At 49.0% G+C, this 13986-nt stretch overlaps 1 protein-coding gene across 2 annotated transcripts in view; it reads left to right on the top strand.

Annotated features, from left to right (window-relative positions):
* Samd4b (sterile alpha motif domain containing 4B) overlaps positions 1–13986 on the top strand; it is a 37714-nt gene that overhangs the window by 15946 nt on the left and 7782 nt on the right. For both annotated transcript variants that reach the window (XM_042275070.2, XM_076575072.1), the window contains 4 exons: positions 7782–8252; positions 13004–13243; positions 13637–13746; positions 13898–13984. In XM_042275070.2, coding sequence (XP_042131004.1) covers positions 7782–8252; positions 13004–13243; positions 13637–13746; positions 13898–13984 — 908 coding nt within the window. The remainder of the gene's footprint in view (positions 1–7781; positions 8253–13003; positions 13244–13636; positions 13747–13897; positions 13985–13986) is intronic.

The following is a 13986-nucleotide window of genomic DNA, read 5'->3' as shown; positions in this document are numbered from 1 at the left end:
ATACAGGTGGAGTTCTTCCCACGGTGCCTGGTAAGCAGTAAATACTCAGTAACTGTCAGTTGTTTTTATTGTTAGTCATATTTACACTCCTCAGGACTACCCTGGGAGATGAGTACTGTTCTCATCCCTATTTTACAGGACTCCAACATGGGTTTCTAAGATCGGGGTTTGGGGAACCCCTGCTCCCTGGCCTCTGTTAGCTCCCCAGGCCCGGTCATCATAGAAACACCCTTGTTTCTTACTGAATTGGGTGTTCAAGCTGCAGGAGCATCATGGCACAGCAGGGGTAGTTACATGGATTTGGAGTCACGTTGGCCTGATGCTCAGTCAGGCAGACCGAGCACTCAGAGCCTGCTTAGCTGAGGCAGGCTCAGAGCTCAGCCATCTCCCACCCTTGCCAGCCTCCCCACCAGGAAGAAAGGCTCCCCTGCTCTGGCACCCAAGGATGGAGGTCTGTGTAGGATCTACCCACGCTGGAGAGATGGGGTGGTGTTCCTTTGGAATAAGCCTGTGTTTTGCACAGCTTCATCACACCCTACTACCTTGTCCTGAGCACCAGCCTTCTCTGTTTATCAGGTCACCCACTTTGTTGCTTTGTTGCTGTTGATTTATTAAAGCACTTTTGAGGTTTTTTGTTGTTTTCAGAGTAAAACCATTTGATACAGAAGGTTAAAGGTAGGGTCTCCTTTCCCAATTCTCATGTTTTATGAGATGATTTTTACAATATGAGTACACACATGTGTCTCCTAGCTTTGCCACGTTACGGGTTTAGGGGGTGGTTTGTTTGTTGTTTGTTTGTTTTTGAGACAGGGTTTCTCTGTGTGACAGCCCTGGGTGTACTGCAGCTCGCTCTGTAGCCCAGGCTGGCCTCCAACTCAGAGATCCACCTGCCTCTGCCTCCCGAGTACTGGGACTAAAGGTGTGCACCATCACTACCACCACTACATTCAACTGATAGTTATGTTTTTGAAACAGGGTCTCAGCCTATAGCCCAGCTTGTCTCAGACTTGCAGTGCAGTGACTGCCTCTGCCCGTGTAGTCTGGGGTTACAGACGTGCGCAGTCACACGTCCAGTGACTTTGTCTTGACTGCTGTCTAACCCTCACAGCACCTGTCAGGAAAGTCTGTTGGACGGGTGGGGAAGCCTTGGGTACAGATTGGCTGGAGCAGTGCTTCTCAACGGCTTCATAACTCATTTTGCTACTGTTAGGAATCGCAATGTAAATTAAATATCTGATAATGCAGCGACCCCCAAAGGGTTCACAACCCACAGGTTGAGAACTGCAGGGCTAGAGGGTAGGGATCAAATTTGGGAATAGTTGACTACTAACTCTGTCTACCACTTGGTTTTGCTCCTCCAAGCTGTAGTAAGAACCTTTTAAGCAGCTCTAGGATGAATCCCTAGGTGTCTCTGGAGCTCCTAGTTTGGAAGTATGTATTTCTACAGTATTCGCTTCTACCACATTACCACATTGCCAGTGAACAGTATGCTCTACAAAACAGTGGAGGCCCTTTGCCCTTTCTTTTCTTTCTTTTTTCTTTCTTTTTTTTTTTTTTTTTTGAGACAGGGTTTCTCTGTGTAGCCCTGGCTGTCTGGGAACTCACTTTGTAGACCAGGTTGCCCTCAGACTCATAGAGATCCACCTGCCTTTGCCTCCCAAGTGCTGGGATTAAAGGTATGTACGCCACACCCAGCTGTAGAGGCCCTTTCTTTCTTTCTTTCTTTCTTTCTTTCTTTCTTTCTTTCTTTCTTTCTTTCTTTCTTTTTTTTTTTTTTTTCTTCCCCAGAGCTGAGGACTGAACCCAGGGCCTTGCGCTTGCTAAGCAAGTGCTCTACCACTGAGCTAAATCCCCAACCCCAAGGCCCTTTCTTAACAGTTACGTTGGCTTGTTGGGGAGGGCCCAGCCAAGGCTGGAGGACTACTGCGGAATGAATTGCATGATAGTGAATGTATGAATCAAGGTCTTACATCCCTGTCATGTGTTGAGATGGTTTCCATGAAGCTGGCACTTGACGGGTAGAGAGGTAAGGAGAACAGAGTGAGGGACGAGAGGGAGGCCTTCGCATATCAGGGAGGCCTTCGAATACTACTTTCTTTATGGAGGAGGTTCCAGCACATTCTAGAGCAGTAGCTCTTAGTATCTAATGCATAGTCGATGTAGAGAGATTGCTTAGCAAATATGAGTTCTATCCTCAGTACTAACAAAAATAATCAAAACATAATGGCTGCCCTCCTCATGGTATCTGACCCTTTTGTCCCCTCCCCAGAAAGATTCATACTTACCCAGCCCGCCAACTCTTGAGTTCAGCTGACCCACTAGTCCTCAATTAAGAGGTATCTGTTCCAGTGAAACTTCCAGTGGAAGTTTCTCTGACTCTTTTTTTTTTTTTTTGGTTTCTCGAGACAGGGTTTCTCTGTAGCTTTGGAGCCTATCTTGGTCTAGCTCTGTAGACCAGGCTGGCCTTGAACTCACAGAGATCCGCCTGCCTCTGCCTCCTGAGTGCTGGGATTACAAGCGTGAGCCACCACCGCCTGGCAATTTTTTTTCCCCCGAGACAGGGTTTCTCTGTGTAGCTCTGGCTGTCCTGGATCTTGCTCTGTAGACCAGGCTGGCTTCAAACTCACAGAGATCCACCTGGCTCTGCCTCCCGAGTGCTGGGATTAAAGGCGTGCACCACCACCACCACCACCACCACCACCACCACCACCACCACCACCACCACCACCACCACCACAGCCTTGACTCTCTTAAAATCCCCTCAGAGCAGCCAGGCGGTGGTGCACATGCCCTCAATCCCAGCACTCGGGAGGCAGAGACTGGCGGATCTCTGAGTTCAAGGCCAGCCTGGTCTACAGAGCGAGTTCCAGGACAGCCAGGACTGTTACAAGACAAACCCTGTCTTAAGGGGGGGTGGTGGGAAGGACTCTCCTGGGATCAGGATGCCTGAGCAGTAAGGCAGAGGTTCTGCTTCCTCCTCCAGTTCTCCAGTGTGCCCTCTGAGTTTGAGTCTTTGCTGTCCATCTTCATAGATAATTCAGGGAGCTGAGAAAAATTGACCTTAGTGTGTCCTAGTCTTGACTTCATGTTCCAGTCCCCTAGGGACTTTCTAAAAATAATGAAGCTAGTGTTCTCTTAGATCTAATACTTCAGGGTTGGCCCTAATATTCGCCCAGTGGAGAAGCACCAGGCTGGGTGCTGCTGCTGCTGCTTCTGGGTGTGTCCAGGGAAGTGGTGAGTGAGCGAGCAGTCATGAATGTCTTTCCAGAAGTAGGGAAATGGGTTTACCGCTGTGGAAGGGGACTCCAGCCCAGGTAGCCACATGAGTTTTAAGGAAGTAGAATCTGAGGTGACATCCAAGACCAGAAAAGAAAAGCAGGACTCCAGGTCCCTGAGCAGGGAAGAAGAATGTCTTAGTTTGCCTTCTATTGCTGTGATAAACATTGATCAAAGGCAACTTGGGGAGGGAAAGGTTTATTCATCTTACAGTCCATTCTGAAGGGACATCAAGACAGGAACTGAAGCAGATACCACTGAGGAACACTGCTTCCTGCCTTTTTGTCCATGGCTTGCTTGATCTTCTTTTATGTACCACTGAGGACCACTTGCCTATAGTGGTCTGAGCCTTCCCACAGAAAATTAACCAAGAAAATGTCTCACAGGCCACTTTTCTGTAAACATTCATTCCAGTTTGTATCAGGTTAACAAAAAAACCAACCAGGACAGAGAGGGCTAGCGTTCCTTGCTTGTCCCAGTTCTCTGCTGTTTGGACCTCTAACTGCAATCATGGTCCTCTTTCCCACCGAGTGTGCCTTGGACCATAGGAATTCCCATGGATTCCCATGGTAGGAGGAAATTGAGCCTAGGCAGCTAAGATCTCTTCTCCCTCATCCTACAGCTTCCTGGGCTACATTTCCTGCACTTCTTCCCATGTCCAGTTTTCTGAGTCAATCCTGCTATCCAGCAGGTTTAAGCTTCTCCCTCTCTGGCTCCCTGAATTTGGGTGGGGAAACTGAGGTCAGAAGGGGCCGTGGCAAGTGATTCATCAGAGCTCATCCACTGATGCCCCACCCTTCCCTTTCTGGCTTTTTTGACATAGTTCATCAAACAAAAATGTGAACCCCTGGTCCTCGCTGATGTCTGTGTGAGCTGGGGTGAGACAGAGAAGGGTATGTCTGGAGCCAAACCCCAGCCCCTCTGACTAGTGCCAGAGGCCAACATGATTGTTGCAATAGCTAAGCACATAAAAATGGGTTTGCTCTTATGATAGTCTCAAAGATATATTTGGCTCCTATGATTTGCCAGGACCCAGGGTCATGACCTACTTAGCTTGGGTTGTCTGGTCAGTCCTGCCCTGTGACTGGCCGTTGTGCTAAGGAGGGCACTCACACAGTCTCCTTTACCCTCTCCATGTCCTCAGATTTGCAGCTTGTACCCGAGCATTGCTTGGTCCCCCAACCCCAGTCCACCCATCTCCAGAATTTCATCACTACAAATTATGCCTTTAACTCTAAGGCCAGACATGTGTCTGTTTTTGATAAATAATTTTGTAAAATTCCCCACCCCTGTGGGGAACCTTAAGGGGGTGTCCCAGATGTTCTCTGCTAAGTGAACCACTGGTTCAGCACCCTCAAGACAGCCTGGAGGAAGATTTCTACCCAGGAGTAGTGGAGGTAAGGGTTTATGTGCTGAGCACTTGCTTAGTGCAAGGTGCTTTGCATCCTTCTGTTGACTCTCTATAACCCTGGGACCTCAGGGCTTTTACAGCCAGCATTACAGAGACAGATGAGCAAGATTAGAGAATGTAAATAACCTAACCTGCCCACTATTAAATATACTAAGTCATGGAAACAGAAATAGATTTTTATTTTGTTTTGGTTGCTGTTGTTTTGTTTTTGTTTATTTAGACACTCTCTGTGTAGTTTTGGAGCCTGTCCTGGAACTCTGTAAACCAGGCTGGCCTCGAACTCACAGAGATCTGCCTGCCTCTGCCTCCCAAGTGCTGGGATTAAAGGCGTGCGCCACCACCATCCGGCTCAGATTCCTTACCCAGACAGGTTTTTCCTTTTGAATTTGCAGAATATGCTCTGTCAGACCTTAAGGCAGAATGACTGAGTTTGTGAGATTCCAGAGAGGGCAGGCACACTATACACGTAGACATCACTACCTAACAACAGACCATCTGGGTTCAATTGGGCAGGTATTCATTGGGCCCCTACTGTACCTTAGCTCTGGGCCAGAGTTTTCTGATCTGGGCAGGAAACTAGAAGTTCATCCCCACCCTTCATCTGCAGCCCCAGCTGGGCCCACCCCAAGGGGCCCGAGGCTGTGGACATTCCTTGGACTCATTCCAGTGCTCATTGATGCTTCCCAGTCCTGGGAGGCCCGCCCTTCCCACCACACCACTCAGACACATGAACACACATTTCCCCAGGGTCAGCCTTCATTGATCTAAAACTACTCTCCTTTCTGGGCAGTAGAACAAGGTCCTTCTTTGAGCCCAACCCTTGAGGCTGTTCTGTCACGTCCCCTGGCAGTACCAGAGGAGAAGCTGCATCCCATAGCCCTGGGGTCCTGGCAGTACTCTGGGGGTGGGGGAAGGTTTAGACAAGGCTTCCCTCTGTCCTAGATGCCTCTGGCTACAGTGTAAGGCCTAAACAACAGCAATTGAGAAGTCAGGGTAGGGATAATGGGGTGGCTGACTACAAGAGGAGCATGGAGACAAACACCCATCACTGAGCCACATCCTGCACATTTACTACAGGCAGACTGTTAATCCTTCACAGACACCATTTCCTAAATCTGAGCAGTCCAGATCTCGAACTCTCTACTCCTTTTACAGAAGAGGAAGCATAGTGCTCTAACAGCTGGAATGCAAGACCTTTGACTTTGTCCTTAATATTGCTGTATTTGTTCATGCTGTATTTCTTATCAAGAACTAGAAATTCAGAAACTAAATCTAAAAAGGGGGTATTCAAGAGTTATATGACCCAGTGCTCAGTGGAGGTGGGAGATGTGACCAAACTGAGCCGGCAGATGGCTGAATTGGTAAAGGCACTTGAAGGCAAGCCTGACACCTTAAGTTGGGTTCCTGGGACCCATGTGGTACGTGGGGAGAATCGACTCCTATAAGTTGTCTTCTGACCTTCATGAATGTACTATGGCCTGCGGACACACGCACACACAACCTAACCAATCTGGGCCTTGTAGTTTAGGCTTATAAATAGCAGCTAATTGGAATACTGAGGCAGGAAGATCACCACTTCATTGCCTCTCTCTGTTATAGAATGATCAAGGCTAGCCTGGGCCACTTAGTGAGCCCCTATCTTAAAGTGCCAAGTAAAAAGAAGGCTGAGGGTGGAGCTCAATGATAGACTGCTTCTTTAGCACACTTAAGGCTGATTCACGCTCAGTCCATAGGTTTAAGGGTGGAGAGGAAGACAGGACATAGGATTTGGGTAGGAAAAAGGTTATTGCAGCCAAATCTTCGAATCTCAGCTTCACTGTGGGAGCTTGGATAAACACTGTAGAGAGCTCCAAGGAAGATGGGGTAGGCCACTCATGCTGAGTCTATATCTGATGAGAAGTGGAGAGTGACCTAGAAATGAAGGTGATGTTAGGCTGTGAGTTCTTGGAGTTGAATCTGGGTGCGGGCTGCCATAGTAAACTTATAAACAGAAACCGATGTGATTTGAGTGTGACTTAGGAAGATAAACCCACCTGTATGAACAGGACAGTTTAGAAGTCACCAGTGGGAGGCTGAGAGACCAGGTTAAAAAAAACTGCAACAACCATTCATTGCATCTTTGATTGGAGGTCACATTCCATTCTTTTTAACATTTATTTATGTAGTTATTTATTGATTCATTTTGTGGGATATAGTGTGTACCCCATGGCAGTATGGAGGTCAGAAGACAACTGGTAGGGAGCTGATTCCTTCCACAGTGTGGCTCCCAGGAAAACTCAGTTCATCAGGCTCAGGCTTGGGAACAGTGCCTTTCTGTACCCACTGAGCCATCCCACCAGCTCCCACGTTACTTTTCTTATTAGCTCATTGAATCTCAAACCAACACTTTGAATCAGGTTCTATAATTTTCTCTCAAGTTTTGCATGTAGCAGTATTTTGGGAGGAGGTTCAAGGACAGCCTGGGCTGCATAGCAAGAATTCACCTCCAAAAGCAAACAAATCAGTGTTTAATGAGATTTAAGATGACTTGCCTAAATAAAATCTAACCGGTGAAGAATCTAGACTCTCTTATGCCAGAGAACAAACTACTTTTTTTTTCCTTCCTTTTAAGGAGGGTGGGGGTTGGGGTTGGGGTTGAGATACGGTTTCTTTATGTAGTCCTGGCTGGCCTTGAACTCAGAGATCCATCTGCCTCTGCCTCCCAAGTGCTACATTAAAGGTGTGCACTATTACCTGGCTGAGAACAAGCTTTTAACTTTTATTCTAACACTTACTTCCCTTTAGGCAGGAAGCTGTTTACTGGAGGAAGGGAAGTGTTGGCGAGCAGGCAATTGGATGCAGCAAAGGAATAATAAGCCTTTATGTAGCAGGAGGAGCTTCCATGTGCCCGAGTGGATTGGAGGTCACTGCAGGGTTTTGAGGACAGGAGTGACAGAAGTAGGCAAATGGCTTTAGAAGCGGCTCTATGAGGGGCAGAGGCAAGGGTAATAAATGGGAAAAGTAGAGGAGACTGGAACTGGGAGAGACCATGAGCTGTTAAGTTTTTGATAGTGTCTACTCATGTTCCTGATGTTCATTCTTATTCCCTCTGTAGCCATCGTCAGCCAGTGGCAGCAGGAGTCCAAAGAGAAGGTGGTGTCCCTCTTGCTATCCCACCTGCCCCTGCTCCAGCCAGGCAACACAGAGGCCAAGTCCGAGTACATGAGGCTGCTGCAGAAGGTGCTGGCCTACTCCATCGAGAGCAATGCCTTCATCGAGGAGAGCCGCCAACTCCTCTCCTACGCCCTCATCCACCCAGCCACCACGCTGGAGGACCGCAATGCGCTCGCCCTCTGGCTGAGCCACCTGGAAGAGCGGCTGGCTAGTGGTTTCCGCACCCGGCCAGAGCCCTCCTACCATTCACGCCAGGGCTCAGATGAGTGGGGGGGACCTGCAGAGCTGGCCCCTGGAGAGGCAGGACCAGGCTGGCAGGACAAGCCACCCCGGGAAAATGGACACGTACCCTTTCACCCATCCAGCTCAGTGCCGCCGGCCATCAACAGTATTGGGAGCAATGCAAACACAGGTGAGGGCTGTCTTCCTAGGTGGCTGTACCTGCTTGGAACTAGTCAGAATGAGCTATCTTCTCTTGCTCTGTGGCCTGGGCAAGTCCCATCACCCTTCTGGGCCTCAGTTTTATAAGGGAGGCAGTGCAGAGGTTATGAACTGGCCTCAGAGCTGAACCTGACCTATAGATGTGTCTTAGGAACTCACATTTGATTTGGTTTTAAATAACTTCAGTATACAACATTTTAAAAATCAGATTTCTAGCTTCTGAAAAAGTCTCAAGATCTGGAGCCTCACAGACTATATTCCTAGTGGCAGCTTGAGAGAGCGCTGAGTAGATGTGCCTATACATGAGCCCCTGTGACCCTCTTGGCATTTCTTTCTTTCCTTTTTCTTTTCTTTTTTTAAATGTGTGGGTGGGTGGGTGTTTTGCTAGCTTGTCTGTGTACCGTGTGCATACCATGTCCAAAGAGGCCAGAGAGGGTTCTGTAGAGCAAGAGTTGCCGATGGTTGTGAGCCACCATGTGGGTTCTGGGAACTGAACTCTGGTCCTCTGTAAGAGCAACAAGCACTCTTTAACCACTGGACATCTCTCCAGCCCTCCCTATCAACATTTCTGATTCCTGACTAGCTCCTGAGGACCCCTGGCAGGGATGGATACCATCACCTGAGGTCTCTTTAGCTCACTCAGGATTTTGGTCTTCCAACATGAGAAGTGTGTGTGTGTGTAAATTGGACACTGCAGAGCATCAGCTGTTTATAGTTGGGCATTGGTGCCAGGTGCTCTCAGCAGCACTATTACAGATACAGTCTCAGTGAAGCCTTCTCACACACCATGAGGCCTATGATTTCACAAATGAGGACTTAGGATTCAAAGATCGGAAATCATGTAGTTGAGATCACACATAGAACAAGCAGTGGAACTGGCTAAGGTTCAGACTTGAGCAGTTTGGACCAGAACTGCCTCTGACCAGTGCTGTCCTGCTAACCAGCTAAGCCCAGAGGTTGGGTAAAACAGGAACTGGTATTAAGGTGCCTTTTTGAAATGTTAGCTGAGATGAACAGTGGAAGGCACTGTTGCTTTTCTAAGTTATGAAGAGTGGCATGACCTAATTAAAGGCGAGTGCTCATAATTTAGCCTTAGGTGGTCAGTCCCTTTCAGCAGGTACTGGTTCAAGTAGGCCAGGCAAGATAGAGTTCTCAGGCATTTCCAGGGAACTCGAGCAACCCCATTGACTTTGAAGCACCACACTTCCTGTACCAGGTTTGGAGGCTATATTAACATTGATTGTTCTGACCGGGAAACATTGAGCACTTTGCTGGGAGCTATTCTGAGGACTTCATAACTATAAACTATAAAACTTGCCTTAGGTGGGGTGGTGGTGGCGCACGCCTTTAATCCCAACACTCGGGAGGCAGAGCCAGGTGGATCTCTGTGAGTTCGAGGCCAGGCTGGGCTACCAAGTGAGCTCCAGGAAAGGTGCGAAGCTACACAAAGAAACCCTGTCTCGAAACAAAAAAAACAACAAAAAAAAAAACAAAAAAACTTGGCTTAGGCTCAGAGGTCCCCTGCCCAAGATAATATCAGAATTAAATCCAGGTAGTATGGCTCTGGAGCTCAGAGTCTGAATACTTATACTGCACAGCCTCTGCCTAAAAATGACCCCTGCAGTGACTACCTCACCCCCTGTGTGCTTCCTAGCTCAGAACCCTAGTAGGCTCTTTGTTTTTGCTTTTTCTTTCGGAAACACTTGTGGTAGAACTCAGAATCTTGACAATACAGACAAGGCTGTACCACTGAGCTACAGCCCCAGCACTCCAAGCAACTTTGAAGGACCAAGCTTTCACAGTGTTGGATAGGTGTATGGATCAAAAGAGAAAGGAATGAGCCATTCCATGGAGAGGGCACACCATGATTGAAAGGCATGGTGGTACCCAGGAGAGCATCAGTGTACAGCAGGTCTTAAGATTCTTCCAATGATCACATTGGTGCATGCTAGGCCAACCTGTACCTATTGAGGACTTCATATGGACAAAGAGACAAAATCCTGTCCAAGAGCACTGATTTCAGAGGTAGTAGAATTAGGATTTGAAGTCAGATCTTAAGGCCACTGTTTAGGGCTTTGAAGGATAAAATGAAACTTTTGGACATCAGACAGTTGCAGGAAGCAGGAAACCATTAAAATATTTTTGAGTGGGAAGCAAAGATTGGCCTGGGAGGGCAGGCAGGGTGAGTTTGGTGTACTGCCAAGGACAGACCAGGATTTCTTGGAGAGTGCGAGGCCGTGGATCTGTAGCCGGCATTCCTGTTTTTATAATCGTCAGGCAGTGGCCAGCCTCCACCCCAGCACAGGCCAAGCAGGACTCCTTAGGAACTGCGTGGTCGCTCCAGTCAGGGTAATTTCCTGCCCTCTCAGCCTCACCAGCCCACTTCTTGGCTGAGAAGGGAGGAAGGAGGTGGCCAGGGGCACGAAGACAGGCACAAAGGCCTGTATTGAGGGTTTTCCAGCTCTGGGGCCCAGAGTGCCATCTTCTTCCAAGAGGCCCCAAATAGGGCAGAAGCCAGAGTCCACAGTGTCCAGAAACTTGGAAGGAGCCCTACGTAGAGGACTCCAACAGGATCATCCTGGGCAGTAGCGGAGCCTGACACTATCTGTACCGTGGGCTAGTCAGTATCTTCTCCCTTGGGTAACTTTCTGGCTAGGAGGTCAGTATTGTTACATATTGTAACACAAGGTACTTTGGGGTCTGTACCAAGATGGCCGCCTCCTGGGTGGGCTGTCACTGGGACACTTAGAGGAACCCCGTCCTGTACTCTTTCTCTTTCTCTTCCCAGTCCCCTGTGGGAACTGGGGCAAAGTAGTTCAGCTTCCCAGGCCTTGTCCTCACCTAACCGGGCTTTTTGGCTTTCTCTGTTTCTCTCTAGGCTGCCACGGGAACTTGTGGATTCCCTGTGCTGAGCTCACAGGCCCTCTTAGCACTCATTTGTTCTTTCTGAAACTCAGTTGGAAGGCTCCTGTGTTGTATCCTGCCCCTGAGCCTGGGCTGCAGTCATGACTGGGCCAGGGTGCCCCCTTCATACGTCCACAGTCCAGTACAAGAACTGGCGAGCACAAGGGCAGCAAGCGCTTGACTTGCCGTAGCCGAACGGAGGTGCTTGAGCAGGACACAGGCAGATGAGCTGACAGGAAAGGACGGTGAAGCAGTGCTAGGACAGGGGAAAGACAGTGACAAGGTCGGGGTGTTCAGAGGCTCCTGCCTTGTCTAGGGAATCAACTTGGAACCTTTTGCTTACCTCAGAAATGGAGTGGACAGAGTGTGAAATGTCTTGGGGAAGAGGGTACTGAGTTCACCCTGAGTTACCAGGCCTCTTAGCTGGTCGGTTTGGATTCAGTCCAGGAAAAAATGGAGACAAAGGGTCCAGTCACAGAGTGTTAGAGAAGCAGTTCATTACCTAGGCATGCAGGTACACACCTACAATCCCAATATGTGAGAGACTGAGGCAGGAGGATCGTGAGTTTGAGCTCAGCCTGAGCTATATAGTGGGTTCTGGGCCACTATAGCAGTATTTCTTGAGCTTCCTGTCCCCCAAAGTAAAAAGGGACTCAATGCACTTGGCTTATTTGTAAGTACTAGGGAAGCAATTTCCTGGGCCATTCCCCTGTGATTGCTGAGGATATGATAATGTCACGTACAGATCTCTGCTTCATGGACTATCTCTCTAGCAAAGGGGTTTATTAGTTAATAAGCAAACAACTATGGAAGAGAATCTGGGTTGTGATTGGTGTTTAAAGGTGAGAGAATAATTGGGATGGAGGACTAGAAGGCATTGACAAAATGAAAGACTTGAGGTAGGCTCAGGAGGTAACAGTTAACTGAGGCTTGAGACTGCCAGCTGCTACAATTGGGGAGTTGAGAATGTGGTGGGGTTCAGTGGCAGAGTACTTGTCTAGTTTGCAGGAGGCCTGGGTTCATTCTTTCTTCAGTATCACAGAAAAGGGAACAGAAAGAAAAAGAGCAAATGTCAAAATCCTTTGGTGTGGCCTTAAAGTGTTCCGGAGCAAGCATCTGGTGTTCCGAAACCAGGGTGATCACATATATCTAATCCCAGCACTTAAGAGACAGAAGCACAAGGATGCTTTGAGAGGCCCTGTCTCAAAAGAGGACTGGGGTGGTTGGTTCCAGAGAAGTGAGGACTAGAAAGACCTTGAGCCAAGGACTGGGCTATAGAAGATGAGAGATCAGAGGTGACTAGGGACCAGGGTTTTCAGGTATGTGGAAGAGTTTGGATTTTGTTGTCGGCATGAAGGAAGCCACTAGGATCTAAACAGGCCAGATTTGTACATGCCTGTAATCCCATCACATAGGAAGATAGCTGAGTTTGAGGTTAGCCTGGCTACAAAGTGAGAACCTATCTCTAAGAAGCCACCACCCCTAAAAACAATCAGCATGGCTGCTGTAAGGAAAGGGGGCTGTAAGTAGCAAGAGTGAAGGGAAGAATCCAGTTAGACAGGACAGTGATACCAGCCACAGCTCCTGGGGTTTGGATAAGAGTGTGAGCTGAGGAGCAGGGTGAGTTCAGAGGAATCGGGCAGCATGCTGGGAAGCTGGGTGTTGGGGTGGGAGGTTGAACAATATCTATAGACAGTTGCTCTTGGGGTCCCCTTGGCTCCTTCCCTTCCCCTTGGTAGACTACAGGATTGAGTGGGCCATGGTCTTTTTTATGCACAGATCCCCAGCCTGACCTCTTGATTTTCCTTCTCTGGCCAGGTCTCCCCTGCCAAATCCACCCTAGCCCACTGAAGCGCTCCATGTCACTCATCCCTACAAGCCCCCAGGCCCCTGGTGAGTGGCCGAGTCCAGAGGAGCTTGGGGCCCGGGCTGCTTTCACCACGCCCGACCACGCACCCCTTTCGCCACAGAGCAGTGTGGCCTCCTCTGGCAGTGAGCAGACGGAGGAGCAGGGCTCCAGCCGGAACACTTTCCAAGAGGATGGAAGCGGGATGAAAGGTGCATCCAGAGGACATGCCAGAACCCTTCTCTAGGGCTTGGGCCGGGCTGGAAGGACAGAAAATTGCCTGTAGCTGCCACCTCAGGGAGGAGGGGACAGGTCTGAAGGCAATAGATAGCCCCTCCCCTCACAGCCAGCCAGAGCTCAAGATAATTGATGGATGAGATTAAATCATGGAGGCCGTCTAAGCAGCTCAGTAGGTCAGGTGTCCTGCTGGGGAAGACTGTCTGAAAGGGCCTCACTAGGCAGGTAGAGGCAGCTTCTGGTCCCAACCCCTCCCAGCTCACTGCAGTTTCTAAGGCTACTGGTGGCTTATGCCTGATCTCTTTCCCACCCCCATCTCCCGGTCACCAGTGTTCTTCTCCTGACTAACCCTCTCTCCTTTTACACAGACGTGCCCTCATGGCTCAAGAGCCTCCGCTTGCACAAGTATGCTGCTTTGTTCTCACAGATGAGCTACGAAGAGATGATGACCCTAACAGAGCAGCACCTTGAGTCGCAGGTAAACCCGAGGGACCACTGGGGAGGTCTTGGGCCAGCATAATTGGGTGCTCTTCCTGCTATCAAGCCTTGTCTGTCCCTGGTCTCTGTTGGGACACCCCTGTGTATTTCACCTATATCCAGTTTCCTGTCTCCTTCTGTCCTCATCACAGAACGTCACCAAAGGTGCCCGGCACAAGATAGCCCTAAGCATCCAGAAGCTTCGTGAGAGACAGAGCGTCCTCAAGTCCCTAGAGAAGGT

This window comes from Peromyscus maniculatus, chromosome 1 (genome assembly GCF_049852395.1).
Source record: "Peromyscus maniculatus bairdii isolate BWxNUB_F1_BW_parent chromosome 1, HU_Pman_BW_mat_3.1, whole genome shotgun sequence".
NCBI classification, from domain to species: domain Eukaryota; kingdom Metazoa; phylum Chordata; class Mammalia; order Rodentia; family Cricetidae; genus Peromyscus; species Peromyscus maniculatus.
This window is presented reverse-complemented; position numbering and strand designations above follow the sequence as displayed.